Source organism: Lepidochelys kempii, chromosome 18 (assembly GCF_965140285.1).
Source record: "Lepidochelys kempii isolate rLepKem1 chromosome 18, rLepKem1.hap1, whole genome shotgun sequence".
In the NCBI taxonomy this organism is placed as follows: Eukaryota; Metazoa; Chordata; order Testudines; family Cheloniidae; genus Lepidochelys; species Lepidochelys kempii.
This window is the reverse complement of record NC_136397.1, coordinates 15,756,760-15,773,715: the sequence shown is the minus strand read 5'-3', so window position 1 is coordinate 15,773,715 and position 16,956 is coordinate 15,756,760. Positions and strand designations below refer to the sequence as shown.

Genomic DNA, 16,956 nt, shown 5'->3' with positions numbered 1-16,956 from the left:
TCCAGTAATCAAGAAAACCTTTTTATTTTACACATTGGCTTGTATTGCTTGTTCCCCCCGTGTAGTGCAAAATCGAGAAAAAAACGAACAGTAAATGCCTCATAAATAAATCATAACTGACATAAATAAAAATGACATTTGGACAGGGGGGTGAATCAGTGGCCTCTCAGCTAGGCCAAGCGTATCCCTCCGCCAGGCTGGGACTAGAGAATCGCCTTCCCCACCCGCCCTTGGGGCAGGCTCCAGGGGGCACCAGGAGACGCTCCCTGGGTGACGCACGGCAGCCCAGCCCTGTGCCCCCCAGAAGGCAGGCTGCTGCTCAGCAATGCTGCCCTGTTGGGAATACCTCCCCGGGGCCGTTGTCTTAGTAACAATGCTGTGTGTTAGTCCGAGACCACAACGTAAAACGGGAGGAGAAACAAACAGTTAACAGCGCCTCTGCCCACTCAAGTCTCTCTCTCTCTCTCTCACACACACACACACACTTCCAGCCATGGATTGTCACTCCTTGTGCCTGTGGCAGGCACCCTCCACCAGCGCCGCCCAGCGGTGGCCCCCGGCAGGCTGCTTTTTCAACGGAGGCCTCGGCTTTTTCCAAAGGCTCCACTGGGTCTGAACTGCATCACCACTGGGGTGGAGCGACTGCACCCTCCACACCTGATGCGCTGCTCCCTGCCCCGCCCACCTATCCTCTCAGCTCCAAGCCCCCTTGATTCAGATGAGGACAGTACTTAGCAGCAGCGTCCCCCACACGCCGCAGTATTGCTAACACCAGCTGAAGGGGTGGGGCCATTGCTCTCAAACTGGCAGCTATTGTTTTAACCGAGGTCCACTTCCCTCCCTCAGCAATGCCTTCCTGGCCCCTCCATTTCCCTTCCTCGGGCGTGAGCTGGTTCCCTCCCTTGGTGCGGGGGGAAGAGACTGGCCTATGGTGCCCTCATTCCCTTTGCCCTACTCATGGGCCACAGCAGAAACCCCAGGACTTCTGCCAAGTCATAGCAGCTGGCAGCTCTGAAATGCCCATGGAGCTCTAGGCTTGGCTCTTGGGCTCCCTTCCTAGGATTCTCTTCTGCCTCCTTGGAAGAGGATCCTGGTGTCAGAGGGGTCTTGAGCGTGCAGGTTGACATGAGCTAGCTTGAAACCGGGAATCCTGCTGTGGCTGACAGGTACAGCTAGAAGGGAGCAAAAGGCGGCATGCACACACAGGACTGCACCCCTACTTTGAGTGAGATGGCGTCTTGTGACCGAGTTAACCCAACACAGGGGCCACGAAATAGGTGGATGCTCTTGCCGTGCTATCAGGGAGCTCATTTCAATCACAGGATCGGGGGCGTCGGGACGTCAAAAGGGCGTCGTCAGCAGCACACAGGCATGTGAGTGCCGTTGAACGGTGGCTGGTTCCTTCAGGGACTTGGCAAGGAGAAAGGAATGAAAAGATTGAGAGATTTTAAATCTATTTTAAAAGCCTAAAAATCTACTTCGGCCTGAAAAGCCCAGAACATGTCTTTGGGTAGAGGGCGGGGAGGGCAGCTAGTGATTTTGGGTGCCCAACTTCAGGCTCTGGAGCTGGGCCTGTTTAACGTGCAAAACATCTGTCTTGGGGAAAAAACTGGCCCTTTCTAAAGCGTCTCAACGTGGGCACCAAAAAATCTCCGGTCACTTCCGGAGATACAAGTCAGCGAGTATTTTCACAAGTGAAATCTAAAGGATGATGAAGTCGGGAGGAGAGAGAATCAGGGGGCGAAACAAACAAACAGTCCGTCACAGAACAGCCTCCCAGTGCTATTGAGGTATCCATGCTTTAGCCGTTCCTATACACCATGGGGAACACCTGTTAACCTGTCTTCATGCAAACCACACACAGAGCACGGCATATGTAGTGGAACACATCCTAAGCCACCGCCCACGAAGTTCTATGGTACAGGTGGGTCTATACGGCCAACCCTGTGCATTACAGTACAAGATGATTCAACCATTAGAGGGGTAGTTTAAGACAGGGAGTTGCTAGCTGCAAATGGTTCCTTCTGTGCTGGTTTCATGGTACATATGGCCTCTCTCACACACTTACTTCTAGGCCATAGTCATTGTCCAAGAGATCATTTAAAAAAACGTCGCTTGCTCGTTCCTCTCCTCCCTTCCCACATCGGCGGGAGGGGGGTGGGGAACACCAGAATAATTTAAAAAATAATAAAGTCAATAAGAATTAAAATGAAAAGATTAGTACAATAAATACGAATGGGAGACACATTAAATAAATAACATGGTGCGACCCTGCAGCCTGCACCACCTGCCGGGTCGTACCGTTCTAGGGAACCAAGGGCCTGGCCCAAGCCTAGATCCTTCTTTGTGGACAGGGAAGCCGTGTGTAGGCTGGATTGTTCCCAGCCGCCGGGTTAACACAGTGACACAGACACGTGAGCAGGGGGCAGCAGCGCAGCCATTGGTAACAGTGGGACGGCCACTGCACCCGAGCCGGTGAGCTCATTAAATCCATCTGGTCGGCGGGGGGACCTCCGTAGCGATGGCAAATCAGGACAGACAGCGAGCGGGACGGGGTCAGCAGAGGATGGAAATGCCAGAGGGCTCGGGAGGCTCCACACAGTTTTGTGGCCTTCTCCCCGCCGCATCCCCCGGCTGCGGTTTTTAAGGCATCGATCAGACACCCGTGTGAGCCGTACGCCGGTCTCGGAGGCTTTACCAGCACGCTGGAGGCTCAGGACCGAGAGTTGGGCTAAGGTAGCGTTCCGAGGAGCGGTGGTACGTTCAGCGGTTTCCTGGAGAAGCACCATATGCGTCAGTCACCCACCCCCAGCGCTCCCGTCCGCCTGGATCCTTCCTCGCGTGGCTGTCCAGTGTGCAGCACGTCGGGGCACGGTAAACCCTAAAAGCAGCAATGGTTTCGACTGGGCCTGGCCGGCCGCAAAAGTCAGTTGAGTTGTGGGCAGGTTTGTGGATGGAGCCGAGAGCTGCCCCCGCCGTATGTGCCAGCAGAGGGGACTCTTGAATGGAAAGTGCCCCTTTCCATTCACCCCTCAGCACGCTGAACTGCAGGGTGCCCCGAGAGAGGCAGAGCCCCCCAGGGGCCTGCGGAATCGCTGTGGGCCAGGGCTGGAGGCAGCAGCCAGAACCCTCCCACTCCGGTCTACAGAGACTGGCTGCTACAGGGGTCAGGCCAGGGTGGCCTGGCGCTCCTCTGCATGCGGCTGCCCGCTGGAGGTAAGGTGCAACTGGATTCTTTGTCAAAGGCTCGTCGAGGACACGGAGAGGGTGGGCGAGGAGGGGGGCGGGAAGTTGAGCAGTTCCAGCACCGCAACCCCCACGCTGCTCCGCCGTGTGAACATGCACGAGGCCGCCACCCACTTGTTGGTGCGGGGGTTGTACTTCTCGATGGAGTTGAGGCTGGAGCTCCCGTCGTTCCCGCCCACCGCGTACAGCCACCCGTCCATGGCCACCAGGTCGTGGGTGCTCCTGCAAGCGACAGCACAGAGGACGGTGTTAGCGAGCCAGGCTTTGGATGTCCCCTGGCAGATCCCCAGCCGGGGTTGAGGGGGTTCGGCCCGCCGGAAGGCAGGCGGGAGTTGGGCACCCGAAAAGGGACACATCAAAATTAGCAGAGCCTTTTGGCTTCAGTGATTTGCCCAGGGTCACGGAGGGAGTCAGTGGGGGAGCCGGAAATAGAACCCAGGAGTCCTGGTTCCCAGCCCCTGGTTCTAACCACATTTTGGTCCATATTTTAGGCTCCTAAATTACGTTATTTGAAGGTGATCCCTCTGCCAGCTACAGGAAGTCCCAAACACCTATGTTTAGAATGTCGAGATACTCCCCCAGTGACTGTGTCATGTGCTTCCTGTAGTCGGGATTGGGTAGCGGTAACTCGGGAATCATTTATGCCCACGTAGGATTGTTAGGGCGGCAAAGCCTCTGCAGGCTGCCCCTGCTTGCTCATGCCTACGTGGTGCATGCAACGGGCACTGCTGATCGCGCAGCGTTGACAGGTGAACACGCAGCATGGAGGTCCCAGACCTCCCAGCAGAGAGCTTCCCGGCGGCCGTGACCGCAGGCCAGCCCGCTCGGTCGGTCAAGCGAGGCCTGGTCATTGCTGCACCTTGATGGCTGCAGCATGATGTGCTCCAGTGGGAGATGGCTCTCTCCAACCCAAGAAATCCCCAAGGCCACCAGTCTCCCCAGCTCCCCAGTTTGGATGGGTGCTGGAGAACGGGGGTTGGGGGTCCCTACCTCCGAATGTTCATGGGGGCCACGCTCTCCCAGGTGTTGGTTTTCGGGTTGTAGCGCTCCACAGAGTTCAGGCAGCTGGTCCCGTCGTTGCCGCCGGCCACGTAGAGCATCCCTTCCAGCACGGCCACACCGGCGCTGCTTCTCCGGCTCAGCATGTTGGCAATGGGGGTCCAGGTGTTGACCTTGAAGGAAAGGGGACCAAGCGCCCGTGAAAGCACCTCTGGGTTAGCGACCGATACCCGGGGGGTGATTATCCTCCCACCCAAGCCCTTCAATGGCGACACCACTGTCCGGTCACACTCCAGACCCTGTTTCAGGGTAGCAGCCGTGTTAGTCTGTATCCGCAAAAAGAACAGGAGTGCTTGTGGCACCTTAGAGACTAACCAATTTATTTGAGCATGAGCTTTCGTGGGCTACAGCCCACTTCATCGGATGCATACTCTCTGTGCTCTGCTCCCCGTTCCCAACTCTTAAAACAACAGCTCCCCCGGGAGGAAGGACCCCTGTAGGACCCACCATCCACATTCCAGCAGGGGGCAACAAAGAGTCTGCAGCTAAAGCAAGTTACGATGACCCCGGCTGCAAATCTGACCTTGGGTGCAGCAGGTTAAAGTAGAGTCGCCAGCCATCCTGCCTGCTGTTATCAGATGAAGGGCAGAGGTGATGGGGGAGGTTTCCAGAGCCCTGTGGAACAGGCTTTTGAGGGAACACAAAGGCCCCCCAAGGAGATGGCGGGAGGGGAGTTCTACTGGAAATGGTTTTCTGTACTGCCCCGTTCCACCCCAATGCAGCTAGATCCAGCAATTATACTTTGTTCACAAACACTAATACAAATGTCTCTCTCCGCCCCCTCTTGCCCCCCATAAGAAGCTTACAAACATGATCCGCCCAAGTCTGTGCTCAGTGTTTACAGGCACCCTCCTTCCCTAAAGCATCAAACACAAAACTGCCTTAAATCAAGAAAAAAATAAAATGTTTAAACCCCAGAGAGGTTTCAGAGTAGCAGCCGTGTTAGTCTGTATTCGCAAAAAGAAAAGGAGGACTTGTGGCAGCTTAGAGACTAACCAATTTATTTGAGCATAAGCTTTCGATGCCTAATGCATCCAATGAAGTGAGCTGTAGCCCACGAAAGCTTATGCTCAAATAAATTGGTTAGTCTCTAAGGTGCCACAAGTCCTCCTTTTCTTTTTGCAAACCCCAGAGAATTATTTTAAAGAGACCTCTGCTGGCAGGTTCAAGCAACTGCAGCTGTTAACAATAGGACCCTGGTCTCCAGGTCCCTAAAATTTGGCTTAACTATTGGGAGCTCGAGCTGCCCATCAGCTCCCAGCCAGAGCTCCAAAGTGGCCATGCATGTGGCCGTGTCTATTTCTACGGCTCTGTCAGGGAGTCCCGTCAGGGAGTCCCAGCGGCAGCCCCACAGTTAGAGGCTCCGTTCAGAACATGGTTTCTGACCCCCTTTCTCTTGAGCCAAGCCTCTGTAGGGGAGCCAACCACACCTGTGGGCCCACAACGGTCCGCTGGAGCTTGTCAGCTTGCAATAATGGCCGCACACAAGGTGGCAACACAGCTGCACGTGCTGGGAAAGGGGAGGGATCCGTGCGACCCCCACCGCAGGTGGAAGGGATCGAGAGAATTGAACAGAGACCCCTCATATTTCCAGAGACTTGTTAACCGACCTACAGAATTCCATAGCAGGGAGATAGCTAGCTAGGATGGTTTAACCCCCCCCCTCGCCCCCTGAGAGGATCTCGTGCTCCGTTAGGTTCTGTAGCATTTTAGAATAATTTCTGTAGCCCCCTGTTGTGTTTTCCTCTGTTTGCTTTCTATAGGGCTTTGCCACAGGGTCCTTTTCGGAGGAGGGACGGGAAGGAAAGCGTTAATTGCACTCTCTTGCCCTTACCTGCGGCTCAAACTTCTCCACCGTGGCTAAGTGGGACGAGCTATCGTATCCCCCGACGGCGTAGAGATTGCCATCTGCAAAACACAGTCATGCACAGAGTCAGCCACAGAGCCCTCCACAAGGGCCGTGTTATCGGCACGGATGGATCCCGGCCTTATGTGCCACGGGTCTGGGCAGCCAGGAACACAAAGGAACAGCATAGCAGCCGACAGGCAAATCTACACCAAGCAGCAGGACCCTCTGGGGAGGATTTGCTCACAGAGCAGCTCATGCAGCTTCCCCCTCCCCCCCGCCCAAGCCTCCGCTGTATGGGGGCCGCATCTGGCGCTGGGAATCATTAAATATTCATCAGGCCATTTCTCTGCTGTGCAGCGAGGGCTCCGTGCCGAGAGAGCAGCCCGGGGAGCTTGCTCGCCTGCGGCTGCCCCCGACCAGCTCATTACGGGCCGTGCGAGCGCTCCCCACCGCCACAATTAAGCTTTATTTTTAGCCAGCGACGGCAGGAGCAGCAGGTTGCCGCGGGGGCCGATCCATAACGCAGCGCCAGGCAGGGAGCACACCACGGGGGGAAAAGGAGCGAGAGCGTGCGAAGGAACCACAGAGTCAGCACGGAGCAGCGAAATTGGAAGCGAAAGAGCAGAGACGAGAGGGGATTAATGTCCGTGCAGCACAGAACCCAGAGCAGCGAGGAGCTGCTCCTGCAGCGGGTGCCATTGGCAGCAGTGACGCGCACCATGGTGAATGCGCTGGGCCAATTAGAGACTGATTTATGCACTCAGCTAGCCCTGTACGGCGGTGCTCTGTTTATCCACAGAATAACCCGTAGCTGTTACCTAGATCATCCCTAGCTCTCAAAGCGCTTTACAAAGGAGGACAGTATGGGATTATCCTAATTTCACAGATGGGGAAACTGAGGCACAGAGTGGCAAAGTGACTTGCCCAAGGTCACCCAGCAGGCCAGTGACAGAGCCAGGAATAATACCCTGGTCTCCCAAGCTCAGGCCAATGCTCCATCCCCTAGGCCAGTGGTTCTAGAAATTATTTGACGTGCCCCCCTTCTTTGTGTCTGTAATAGTTTATGCCCTTCCTCCCTGCCACACAGGTACATAAATCCTGACATATGCAGCATCGGTGCTTCACTTGAATCAGTTTCAGCATCTTTGTTTTTCATTTGAGGTTTATTTTTTCTGTTGCACAAACGAGCCAACAAGCCATTGTAAGGAGAGCAAGCGCAGAACTGCCATTGTGGTCCCGTGCATACGATTAAATGTGTAACGGATGGATGAATGTACAGGTGACAACGCCTTTGTGGAATACTAGGCAAGCTTCACAGAAATACGTCAAAATGCACAGCGCCAGCTGAGGACGTGACATGTCTGGAGGAATTAGCGTTGCTAGTTATTCCGTGCTGGGGGGTAAAATGTGGGCAGGAAGTTTCTTTTTCCTAAAATTTCTCCTCCCCCTCCCCCAATACGTTCTGCGCCCCCCAGTTTGAGAAGCTCTGTTCTAGGCCAGTGTTTCTCAACCACCAGTCTGCAGACCAGCGCCGGTCCCTGAGATCTCCCTGACAGTTTAGGAAGGCAGCAAGCTGGTCTCTGGTATCAAAAAGGTTGAGAAACTGCTTTAGGCCACACTGCCTCCCCTCTGCCAGCTTCCCCTATGGAGGGCTCCCCTCAGGAAGTGAGGGGAACCGGCCTATTCAGCCCTTGGGTTCTCCAATAGATTGTGGCACAGGCGGAGAAGCCCCAGCTGTGGTGCGGTGACAGGGACCCTGTAGCTCTCTGAACTGGGCTGTGACCACACCTCATTCCACACGGGTCACTGGCCAGCTGCCGGACTTCCCAGGCAAGATTGCTCTGGCCTGGAGGTGAAGCAAGGGGGAATGGGGTCCAGAGTGAAAGTGAAGAGACTGCGCTGCATCTGTGATGGGTTCTCTGGGTGACCCTGGGAAGTATTTCCCCCCCGCTCCTCGGTGCCTCAGTTTCCTCATCCATCAAATAGCGATTGTGATGCTTGTCTGCTTTTGCAAAGGGCCCAAATCTACGCTAGGCATGTGCAAAACATTGGTACTTTTGGGCTTGTGGGGAAAGGAGAAGTGTCCCATTACAAGGATCAGCGTGCACACAGGGAGACATTTCAACATAAAGGTACATATGAGATCAGACCACTGTTGTTATGTTAAAAGCCGGCTGCATCCGGATGAGGGTTATTATGAAATTTCTTTAGCTCTACGCTGCACCCATGGGGTCATCAAGCTGCTGCGAATTTTGCTGCTCTAGGAAAATCAGCTTTTTCCTAGGCTGGAGGGAGTGTTTTTGACAAAAACCTTCCAAACACAGACAGTAACTGGTCTCTGCACGAAATGTTATTTTAAAGAGAACAATGCTAACCGCATTCAGTTGGGCCATCTGGTTTGGGCTGTGTCATTTCACAGTTCTTCCTACCCCACCCCAGCTCTCATCATAGGTTGACACGAAGGCACGGCCCATGGACTCCAATGTTCCCAATATCCCACCTTGAGCCCAGAACCCCTAGGTGGATGCAGAGAGATAGCAAGCTTTCCTCCGCTTTGATCTAAGTCAGGCCAAGATCTGGAGCCTGTTACCATTATTAGAGTACCATGGACCAAGAAAACTATGGTAGTCCAATACACGCAGGAAGAGACAGTCCCTGCCCCAGATCATCTGGAGTGTTTAGCCTATAAGTCAATTAAATGACTTGTCCTCGGTCACACAGGGGGTCCCTGGCAGAGCTGGGAACTGACCCCCTTTCTCCCCAGTCCCGCTGCAGGGCATTAACTCCACCCTCCTTCCTGTGCATGGAGCAGAGCTGCAAACCTGCTCCATTCTGTACCTGGTAGGCAGTGCCCTTTGGCTCCTGGCACGGGGGCAGCGCGGGTCCCACATCAGCAAAGCGCGGTGGCCTGTCACAGACAGCAGTCAGAGAGTGGGGCTGCAGCTGATAGGAAGCAACGTGCAGGACTAGCCAGAGGAAGGGGCGAGAGGTGACAGAGCCTGGGAGCGCCAAGCAGATTCCACCACGCTAGTGCCTACCTAGTGTCGCCACCCGGACGTATCGCCTCCTGGTGCTCATGGCGGCGATCGAGGTCCAGGTGCCCGTCAGGGGGTCGTACCTCTCAGCGCTGCAGCAGGCAGAGACACAGGAACATTAGCAACACTGGAGGGTCTCTGGGAAAACCCGCTGATGCAGCCCTGAGGGGCAACGGAGGACACCAAGGGGTGCGGAAGTGAGGCAAAGTGCTGCCACGGATCAGAAACTGGCTCAGGGATAGGAGCCAGAGGGCAGAAACAAAGGGCCGTTTCCCCACCATGTCACAGGGTTAAGATCAGGGTCCTCCGAGGGGCAGGGCCAGAACCAGCGGGGTTCACGTCTCCACTAGGGACGGAGAAGAGGGGGCCGTATTTGCAGCAGACACACGACGTACTTGTCCAGACTGGATGAGGCTGCACAGAACTTCAGAAGGACCCAGGGGTGCCAGGTGAATGGACCGATGGAGTTCACTGGCCAAAGGGCAGGTTGGTCTTTCCTGGAGGGCCAGGGAACTAGGATGGGGTCAGGGTTAGAGACACCCACGCAGAACCCCGCTGTGAACGGAGAGGGGATCCCACCCCGGTAGCCCCACAAGCCTTGGGTCCCTTTGGCTGCCGATGAGTCATCAGGCCTCAGGGAGGGCTAGATCTTGGGGACAGCAGATCTTGGGGACAGCCGGGGTGTCTCAGCAGCCCGGGGGGCACGGACACCACACCGAGGGGACGAGCACATACCCAGGAGATCCCCCTACCTGTTCAGACATGAGGCCCCATCATATCCCCCCGCTGCATAGAGGAGCCCGTGAAGCACCGCCACCCCCAGACAACTGCGCCTGGTGCCCATGGACACCTCCGGCTGCCAGGAGTTGGTAACCGGGTCGTACGACTCCACTGTGGCCAGGTCGGAGGTCCCGTCGTAACTGCGGGGGGATGGGAGAGCGTTGGAAGGCTGGGGAACCTTCAGGGCAGAGCTGAGAGACTGGACTCCACCGAAGCCCTTGGGCTGAGCACAGCTTAGCCTCAGGTCGCTGCCCAGCCCAGACGCGGGCCGCACTCTCCTCCCTAGCCCAGCTCTTGCCAGCAATCAGGCCCGTTGAGAGCGTCAGCCAGTTGCTGCATTTCTGGCGGGTTCGCTCCCCGCGTTCCAAACCCGCTCCGCCTGCCTGCCCTTCTCACCCCCAGCAGGGATGATGCAGCCCCCTGGGGGCTCCCAGTCACCTGACCGAGTCTGTGTGAATTCACGGGACAGGCTGAGAGGGCCGGGGTCCTGGGTCGCAGCTGAGCCAGGCAGTTACTGTGCATTGAACATGTCCCTGCAGGAGCTGGGCACAGCCAACCTGCTGCATGACATTAGCAGGGCAAGCTTCCCTCACCAGCTGCCTCAGCCCTAACTGAGCAGCAGGAGAAATGCAACCGCAGGCGAGAACAGCCTCCGTCCCCTCCTCTGGCGCCGTGAACAAACGGTGTCAGTTAGTGGCCAGGCTGCTGCTGCACAGAGACCCAGCAAACTCACTCCACTGAGCAGCTGGGGGCAGTGGAATGGCTTCCAGTCTCTGCTCCTCTGGGCTGGGTTTGAACCAGCGACATTTCCTGTTACCACTTCCCTGGGCAAGCCAGAGCCCCGGCACACAGCTGGTGGCAGAAATGCCCCCTGGGCCCAGCCTTTGTTCTCCGACCCGAATCCAGAGGGGTCCCACCCCAGAGCCAGCATTCCCCTCTCGGTCCAGCTCAGTGTCCTGCTCCCCACCTTACCCGCCCACAGCGTACAGCTTGTTTCCGATGGCAGCGACGCCCACCCTGGCCCTCCGGGTCGACATGGAGGCCACCATGTGCCACCGATCCGTCCGCGTGTCGTAGGCTTCGCAGTCTCCGTGGATGGCGAATAAGCTCCCCCCACCTGCAGAGGGGAGTCACAAGCAGAGCGAGTGAAGGGCAGGACCCCTGAGGTTTCCAGGGAGTCATTGGGCAGGGGGAGCCATTGACATACCCCTCCCTGACCCCCAGCTCTGCCCAACATCCCAGTGACAGGCCCTGCCTGCAGCCCCTTCCCCGAGGGTGGGACAGATGCCCCATGGGAGGCAGGTGATGGGCCCCTCCCCCAGGCTGCACACAGGCACCGTATTCAGCCCCCTTGGCCTGGCTGTCCCTTACCCACGGCGAAGAGCACAGTGCTGGCCCCCTCGCACCGCCGGGGCCGGGTCCTGCTGTTGCCGAGGACCCCTCTCTGCTCCGGCATGAGGTGGTACTTGAGGGCCTCGATCAGCAGGTCCTTGCACTCCGAGTGGTGCCGGACCAGGAGCTCCGTGTCCACGTTGCTCATCAGGAAGTCCCGGCTCAGCAGGGGCAGCCGGACGCACTTCATGAGCTGCGGGGTGGAGGGAGGGGAGGGAAAGAGCTGAGTCGGTGGAACAGAGACGGGTTGGGGTGAAGATTAGAGTGGGCTCCTCTCTTAACAACCCCAAGAGCCTCGGGATCCTGACAGGACTGGATCTCCCTCATCTTCCTCCCAGTGGAAGGGAGGGCAGCCACCCCCCGGCATATGCCTGGCAGCAACTCCACCCTCATCTCCTCCGCAGAGCCCAGGACCCTCCCACTGCCCTGGCAAGAGCCTGAGACCCACTGCTACTCCCAAATCCCAGGCTGGCCCTGCACTGGCTCCCACAGCCTGGTCCACGTGCCAGCACGGCTACCTCAGTGACGGATCAGCTTGGTTCTCCCCTTGCCTTAGCCACGGCCTGCTCTGCTGGGCGCCGGTGCCCGGACAGTGCCCTGCTCATAGCCAGCTGTGCCCTCTACCCACCTCTTGCTCCCAGCCACACGCTTGGGATTGCTAGAGAGGCTCCAGATGCAGGAGACTCAAGTGCACGCAGCTGAATGCGGACTGCAGAGTGCAGCCAGGGCCTTAGTCTGGTAAAACGGCTGAGTCCCTTCGCAAACTGGAAAGCCCTTCCTACGCCACGGCCTGCTGGGCTGGCGAGCTCTGGCTCCCTCGCCTGCAGCAGGGCTATTAAAAAAGTTGCCATGACAGGACTGAGCAGCAGCTCAAATGCCATACAGACAACACCTGTGCCTGACAACCGCAGGGACCTCTGTGCAACCCACCCAACCAGCCCCCACAGCGCCAATGCCAGCCCTACGTCAAGTGCATCTTGGGATGCATATACTCCTATTTGCGTATCATTTCCCAGCATTCTCTGCAGGCTCGCAGCTAGTTTCTTAGCAGGCCTGGTAGCAAAGCTGCCAGAACAAAGGGAAAGGTTGCCAGGGTACACACGGATGCATTTTTCTCTGGGTTTATTAATAGGTGCCAATATTCATACTTGCGATGCCACAGGTATCCGCAAGAGGGCATGCGAGACTCATGCAGAGTTTGTGGCTCCAACCTAGGGCTATGCTGGGAAAGAATCCCTGTCGGGAAAGGTTTTGTTATTCCTGTTACTGTTTTGCTTAAGCAGGCGACAGGCCTGTGGTTAATTTGCTCCTTGTCACAGACACAGAGATCTGAGCACTAGATAAAGGAAAATCCGGCCTAAAAACGTTGCAGATTTGCCAAGTTTGGCTTTTCAGAGCAATCCTCAAAACCCAGCCCTAGAGACCAAAGTTTACCTGATGGACCCGTCACCCACCCAACAGCCCTGCTGCCCCACTGAAGCCCTGGCTCTGCCATGGATGCCTCATGTGACCGTGGGCACGTCGCTGCCCCTCTGCGCCTCATTCCCTAAAATGGGGTCGTAGCACCGGCCCCATCACAGGATAGGGGATTTTGTGGGGCCATATTTGGGGGTTTTAGAGATCCTCTGATGTGAGATAGGAACTAAAGAAATCCCAGGTATGATCACTTTTCTCTGCACATGGAGGAAGATATTCTAATGGACAGGGCCCAGGACAGGGAGTAAGGAGACCTGGGTTCTAATCCAGGTTCTGCTGCAGATTCCCAGTGTAACCTCAGGCAGCCACTCAGCCTACCCACTTCAGCTCCCCCTCTGTAAAATGCGGATAACATGTCCCAACCTCACAAGGGTGTCAGGAGGATGCAATGTGACTGTGAGGTGCTAGGACATGGATATTCATCAGATTCAAACCCCTGCCTTCTAGCCCTGCATAAGGCAGCATGAGCCTCTGTTTGCAGTGGGGTACAATACATGCCCTAAATCAACCCAGTACATCGGAAGGAGCCAGATGCAACAGCCTTGGGCATCCAAACTCCTCTTTCAGTAAAGCTCCTGTCAGACCAGACCTGAGATAGCCAATGGCAGCAAGGGCTTCCAGATCGCACCATGCTGGAAAACTAACTCGTCTCGGTTATACCAGTCAAACGCCACTGGGGGACAGAGCAGAATTTGGCCTTGAGATGGTTGGACTTTCCCCACTTGAGCCAACTTTTCTTTGGTTCCCCCCAACCCTGTCTGGTCACACAGCCTGCAGTTCCCAAGGGGAGAGGGAAATAGGAATATGCAAAAGGGGGGTCTCCAGGAGCCTTTAGACCAGGCCAAACCCACCTCCATCCAGCACCTACGTTCTTAGAGTGGGTGAAAATCCCCTCCCCTGCGATGATCTGCGTTCCCAGCCAGCTCGCCTACCCTGGGGACATGCTGCCTCCTGCTGTCCACGTCGTGTTTGACCCAGCTCAGCACAGCCCGGTACACCTCTTCCTCAGATGGCACGTTGAGGCTGTCGCTAGAGATGAGGTCCAGCACCTGCAGAGGCGAAAGGGAAGTCCAGCTCAGCTGTCCCCCGTCATGGGGAGGGAGGATGGCAAGGAACATGGACGTGCGCACACACACACACACACACAACCAGCAGAGCTGCACACTTGGCGCCTTACCACACCTCCATAGCGTGCGGGTAGAGCAAGGCTGGTGTGCGCATATGGGAACGGAGACGCGGCGAGAGCAGAGAGTCAGGACTCCTGGGTTCTGTTCTTGGCTCTGCCTCTGACCTGCTGGGTGACCTTGGCCAAGCCTGTGCCTCAGTTTTCACGTCTGTAAAGTGGGGAGAACAAGGCCAACCCGCCTCCCAGCTGAACCCTCCCACCGATTGGTTAGGGCTTGCCTGTGCACCAACGGCGGGAGGGGCAATGGAAGCCTGGAGTGTCAGTGTAGACACCATGGCAAGTGACAGGGCCTGATTCCCTGCTCCCCTACGCTGGTTCCCCAGTGGCCATGCTGCTTTATTCTCGGCCAGTATTTCCACAGAGCGGGCAGGCGCTGGCGGCTCTGGAGGCGCCCAGGGGGCAGACGGCAGCCTTAATCCTTCTTGCTTTATGTCCCACTTTCCTCCGCTCTTGGGCCACGCTCTCTTCCTGGCAGCGGCAGAGTCCTGCGAGAGAGGGGGCCTGGGCACAGCCCCTGGGGGTCCCCGCCCTGCTCTCTGAGCCCGCTCCCGGCTCCCGGGATTCTTGGAGACACACGTCATGTCTCCCCCGCCCCGTGGAGAACAGCGCTGAGCCGCGCTTAGGGCCCAATCCGCAGACTCTCGCTGACCTCTGGGGGCGTTGGAGGAACTCGGGCAGTGCTGGGTGGGCTAGGCCGAGGCCTGGATGGAGTAGCACAAACCAGCCCCCATCGCTTCCCTCCCTGCCTATAACTACTTCCTCCCTCCTCACCCACACCCCGGCCATCTCCTGCCAGCACGGCAGCCCCTCCCTCCCCCCAGCACCTCGCTGACTCTGTTCCATGGCTAGCCGCTCTGTGTGGGCTAGGGGCTGAGACAGAGAGTGTGCGTGGGGGGGGGGGTGCGGAGAGGCGTGAACTAGCCCCCAGGTCCTACCGAGAGGGGATGAAGACACCACGGCGAAGCAGAGGTGACCGGCCAGAGCCAGCGGGCATGGTGTGACATCCCCGCTTGCATCACGCAGCGCTCTGCACCCCCAGGAGAAAGTCAGTGGGAGCCACGCCACAGTGCGGAGAAAAGGCGCGAGGCCTCGGGAGGGGGCTCACCTGCTTGAGCGGCAGCAGCATGAACTCCTCCGTCTTGGACACCTCCACAAAGTGCTGGAGGACGTACTTGTGGGCGGACTTGAGCAGGTCGCTGCAGGAGTGCGTGTCGGCGAAGCCCCGGATGCCCAGGCAGTTGGATGGGTCCAGCTGGCTCAGCAGGAACTTGCAGCAGGCGTCCCGCACGCCGTTGAGCTGGAGGAGGCTGGCGGCTGGAAGCAGCGTCTGCGGGCAGACAGGGAAGCGGCTGGGGCTGCAGCCCACCGCTTCCACCACTGCTGCCCGCAGAGACAGCCCCACCATCCCCTCTTCCTCAAGCAGGGGCCTAATGCTTTCCCCACAGAGACAGGGCCAGCGGTCAAGAGATACCCTGGCCTGGGAGAGCCCTGGGACACAGTTCCTAGGAGGCCAGCTAAGATCTAGGATCCAGAGTGCAGCCCGTGGGCCAAGCATATCCCACAGAAAGTCCCATTGAAAGTCTGCACTTGACCCACTCTCTCATAGTTTCCTTTGTGGCTTTGCGCCTTTATGGGGCTGGCTGACTTCCTCAGATACAGAATGCAGGAGAACCCTTCACCTCCCAGGCGATGAGAGGCAAAAGTGCCTATAGAAAGATTCCCATTAACCTCAATGGGCCTGAACAGGCCTTACAAGAGGCAGGGTGGAGTGGCAGCTCTCAAACAAAAGCCTGAACCACCCGCATCTCTGCAATGGGTTCTCCCATCCCACCCCCGGCAGGCTCTGGGTGTCACGAAAAACAGCTCCATCCTTTCCTTGCCAGCAGCTTAGTCAGTATAAAATGAATCAGCAGCCACAGAGCGGCTGCCGGCTATTTTAGAGGAGTGCCCCGAATTCTACTCTTTGTGCTGAGCTGGAGCGAGGTTGCAGGACTCACGCCCCATCCCTCGCAGACCCTCACGAAGATAGGGTAGAGGAGGGTCACGTCAGGCCAGCGCAGAAAGCAGAATTTGGAAACAAGCGAGAACAACAACAACAGGTTCTGCGGCCAGCTGTCTCGTTCTTTCCCGAGAAGGCCCCTGGGCTGTGTGATTCAGTTACACGGAGCTGAAGACTCAGGGACATGGGATCAGGGACCGGAGGGGAAACAAGTGTCTGAAAGAAAAGGCAAAGCTGATGGAGACTCGGATTTTCTCCCCTGCCCTTCCCCCAAATCAGTACAAATTTAATATAAAGCTTTTGCAAGTTTTTCATTTCAAAAGACAAACAGGTTCTTTCCAGGCAAGAGAGGACTGCAAAGATGCTTGTGTTTTTGAATTGGGGGGAAGAAAAAAAAACAGTAATTTTGTTTGATTTCATGGAGTAGCAAAATTTAAGGGGTTGGAGCCCCCGCCCCCATTCCCCCCTGGATACACACACACAGGTAAAAGGCTGGTGCAAGATTTTGTAGGAAACTAACTTTTCATTTCTGCACACGTAGGCCAGGCTGCACCTAGGCTAGACGTCTCCACTAAGGTGCGACATCGTGTACTTTCCTCATGGTCAAGCTGCTGATCTGACCTGAGCTGCACTTCATGATTCTCGGTGCTCGGAGTGGCCGGAGCATCAGATCCAAAGCTGAGAACGACAACTGGCCTTCAGCCCAGTTGCTTTGTTATTTGGTTGCCCAGGGCTACAGGGTAATAGGATTTTTCCAGCCCTTGTAAAGAAACTCCACAAAAGCCCAACCCAGAGGGAGAAGCTGAAACAGGCTCGGTTCCAGACCAAGCAGCTGGAGAGAGACCAAAGGGCGGATGATGAGGACAAGCACCTGCAGTTCCCACTGAAGTCAGTGACAGTCGCAAGCATTCAGCGCCTCTCAGGATTCGGTCCA

General features: G+C 56.7%; 1 protein-coding gene across 8 annotated transcripts in view; it reads right to left on the bottom strand.

Moving 5' to 3' along the window:
* The window catches only part of KLHL17 (kelch like family member 17), a 38,095-nt gene continuing 21,139 nt past the window's right edge, over positions 1–16,956 (bottom strand). For 4 of the 8 annotated variants that reach the window (XM_078849305.1, XM_073316565.2, XM_073316567.2 and 1 more), the window contains 9 exons: positions 15,129–15,350; positions 13,770–13,886; positions 11,341–11,554; positions 10,942–11,086; positions 9,942–10,109; positions 9,193–9,281; positions 6,140–6,213; positions 4,237–4,418; positions 1–3,468 (listed from right to left, as the gene is read on the bottom strand). In XM_078849305.1, the coding sequence (XP_078705431.1) occupies positions 3,240–3,468; positions 4,237–4,418; positions 6,140–6,213; positions 9,193–9,281; positions 9,942–10,109; positions 10,942–11,086; positions 11,341–11,554; positions 13,770–13,886; positions 15,129–15,350 (1,440 nt within the window). In that variant the 3' untranslated portion in view covers positions 1–3,239. Of the gene's footprint in view, positions 3,469–4,236; positions 4,419–6,139; positions 6,214–9,192; positions 9,282–9,941; positions 10,110–10,941; positions 11,087–11,340; positions 11,555–13,769; positions 13,887–15,128; positions 16,855–16,956 lie in introns of all 8 variants that reach the window. The other 4 variants (XM_073316571.2, XM_073316570.2, XM_073316569.2 and 1 more) reach the window with 4 other exon arrangements.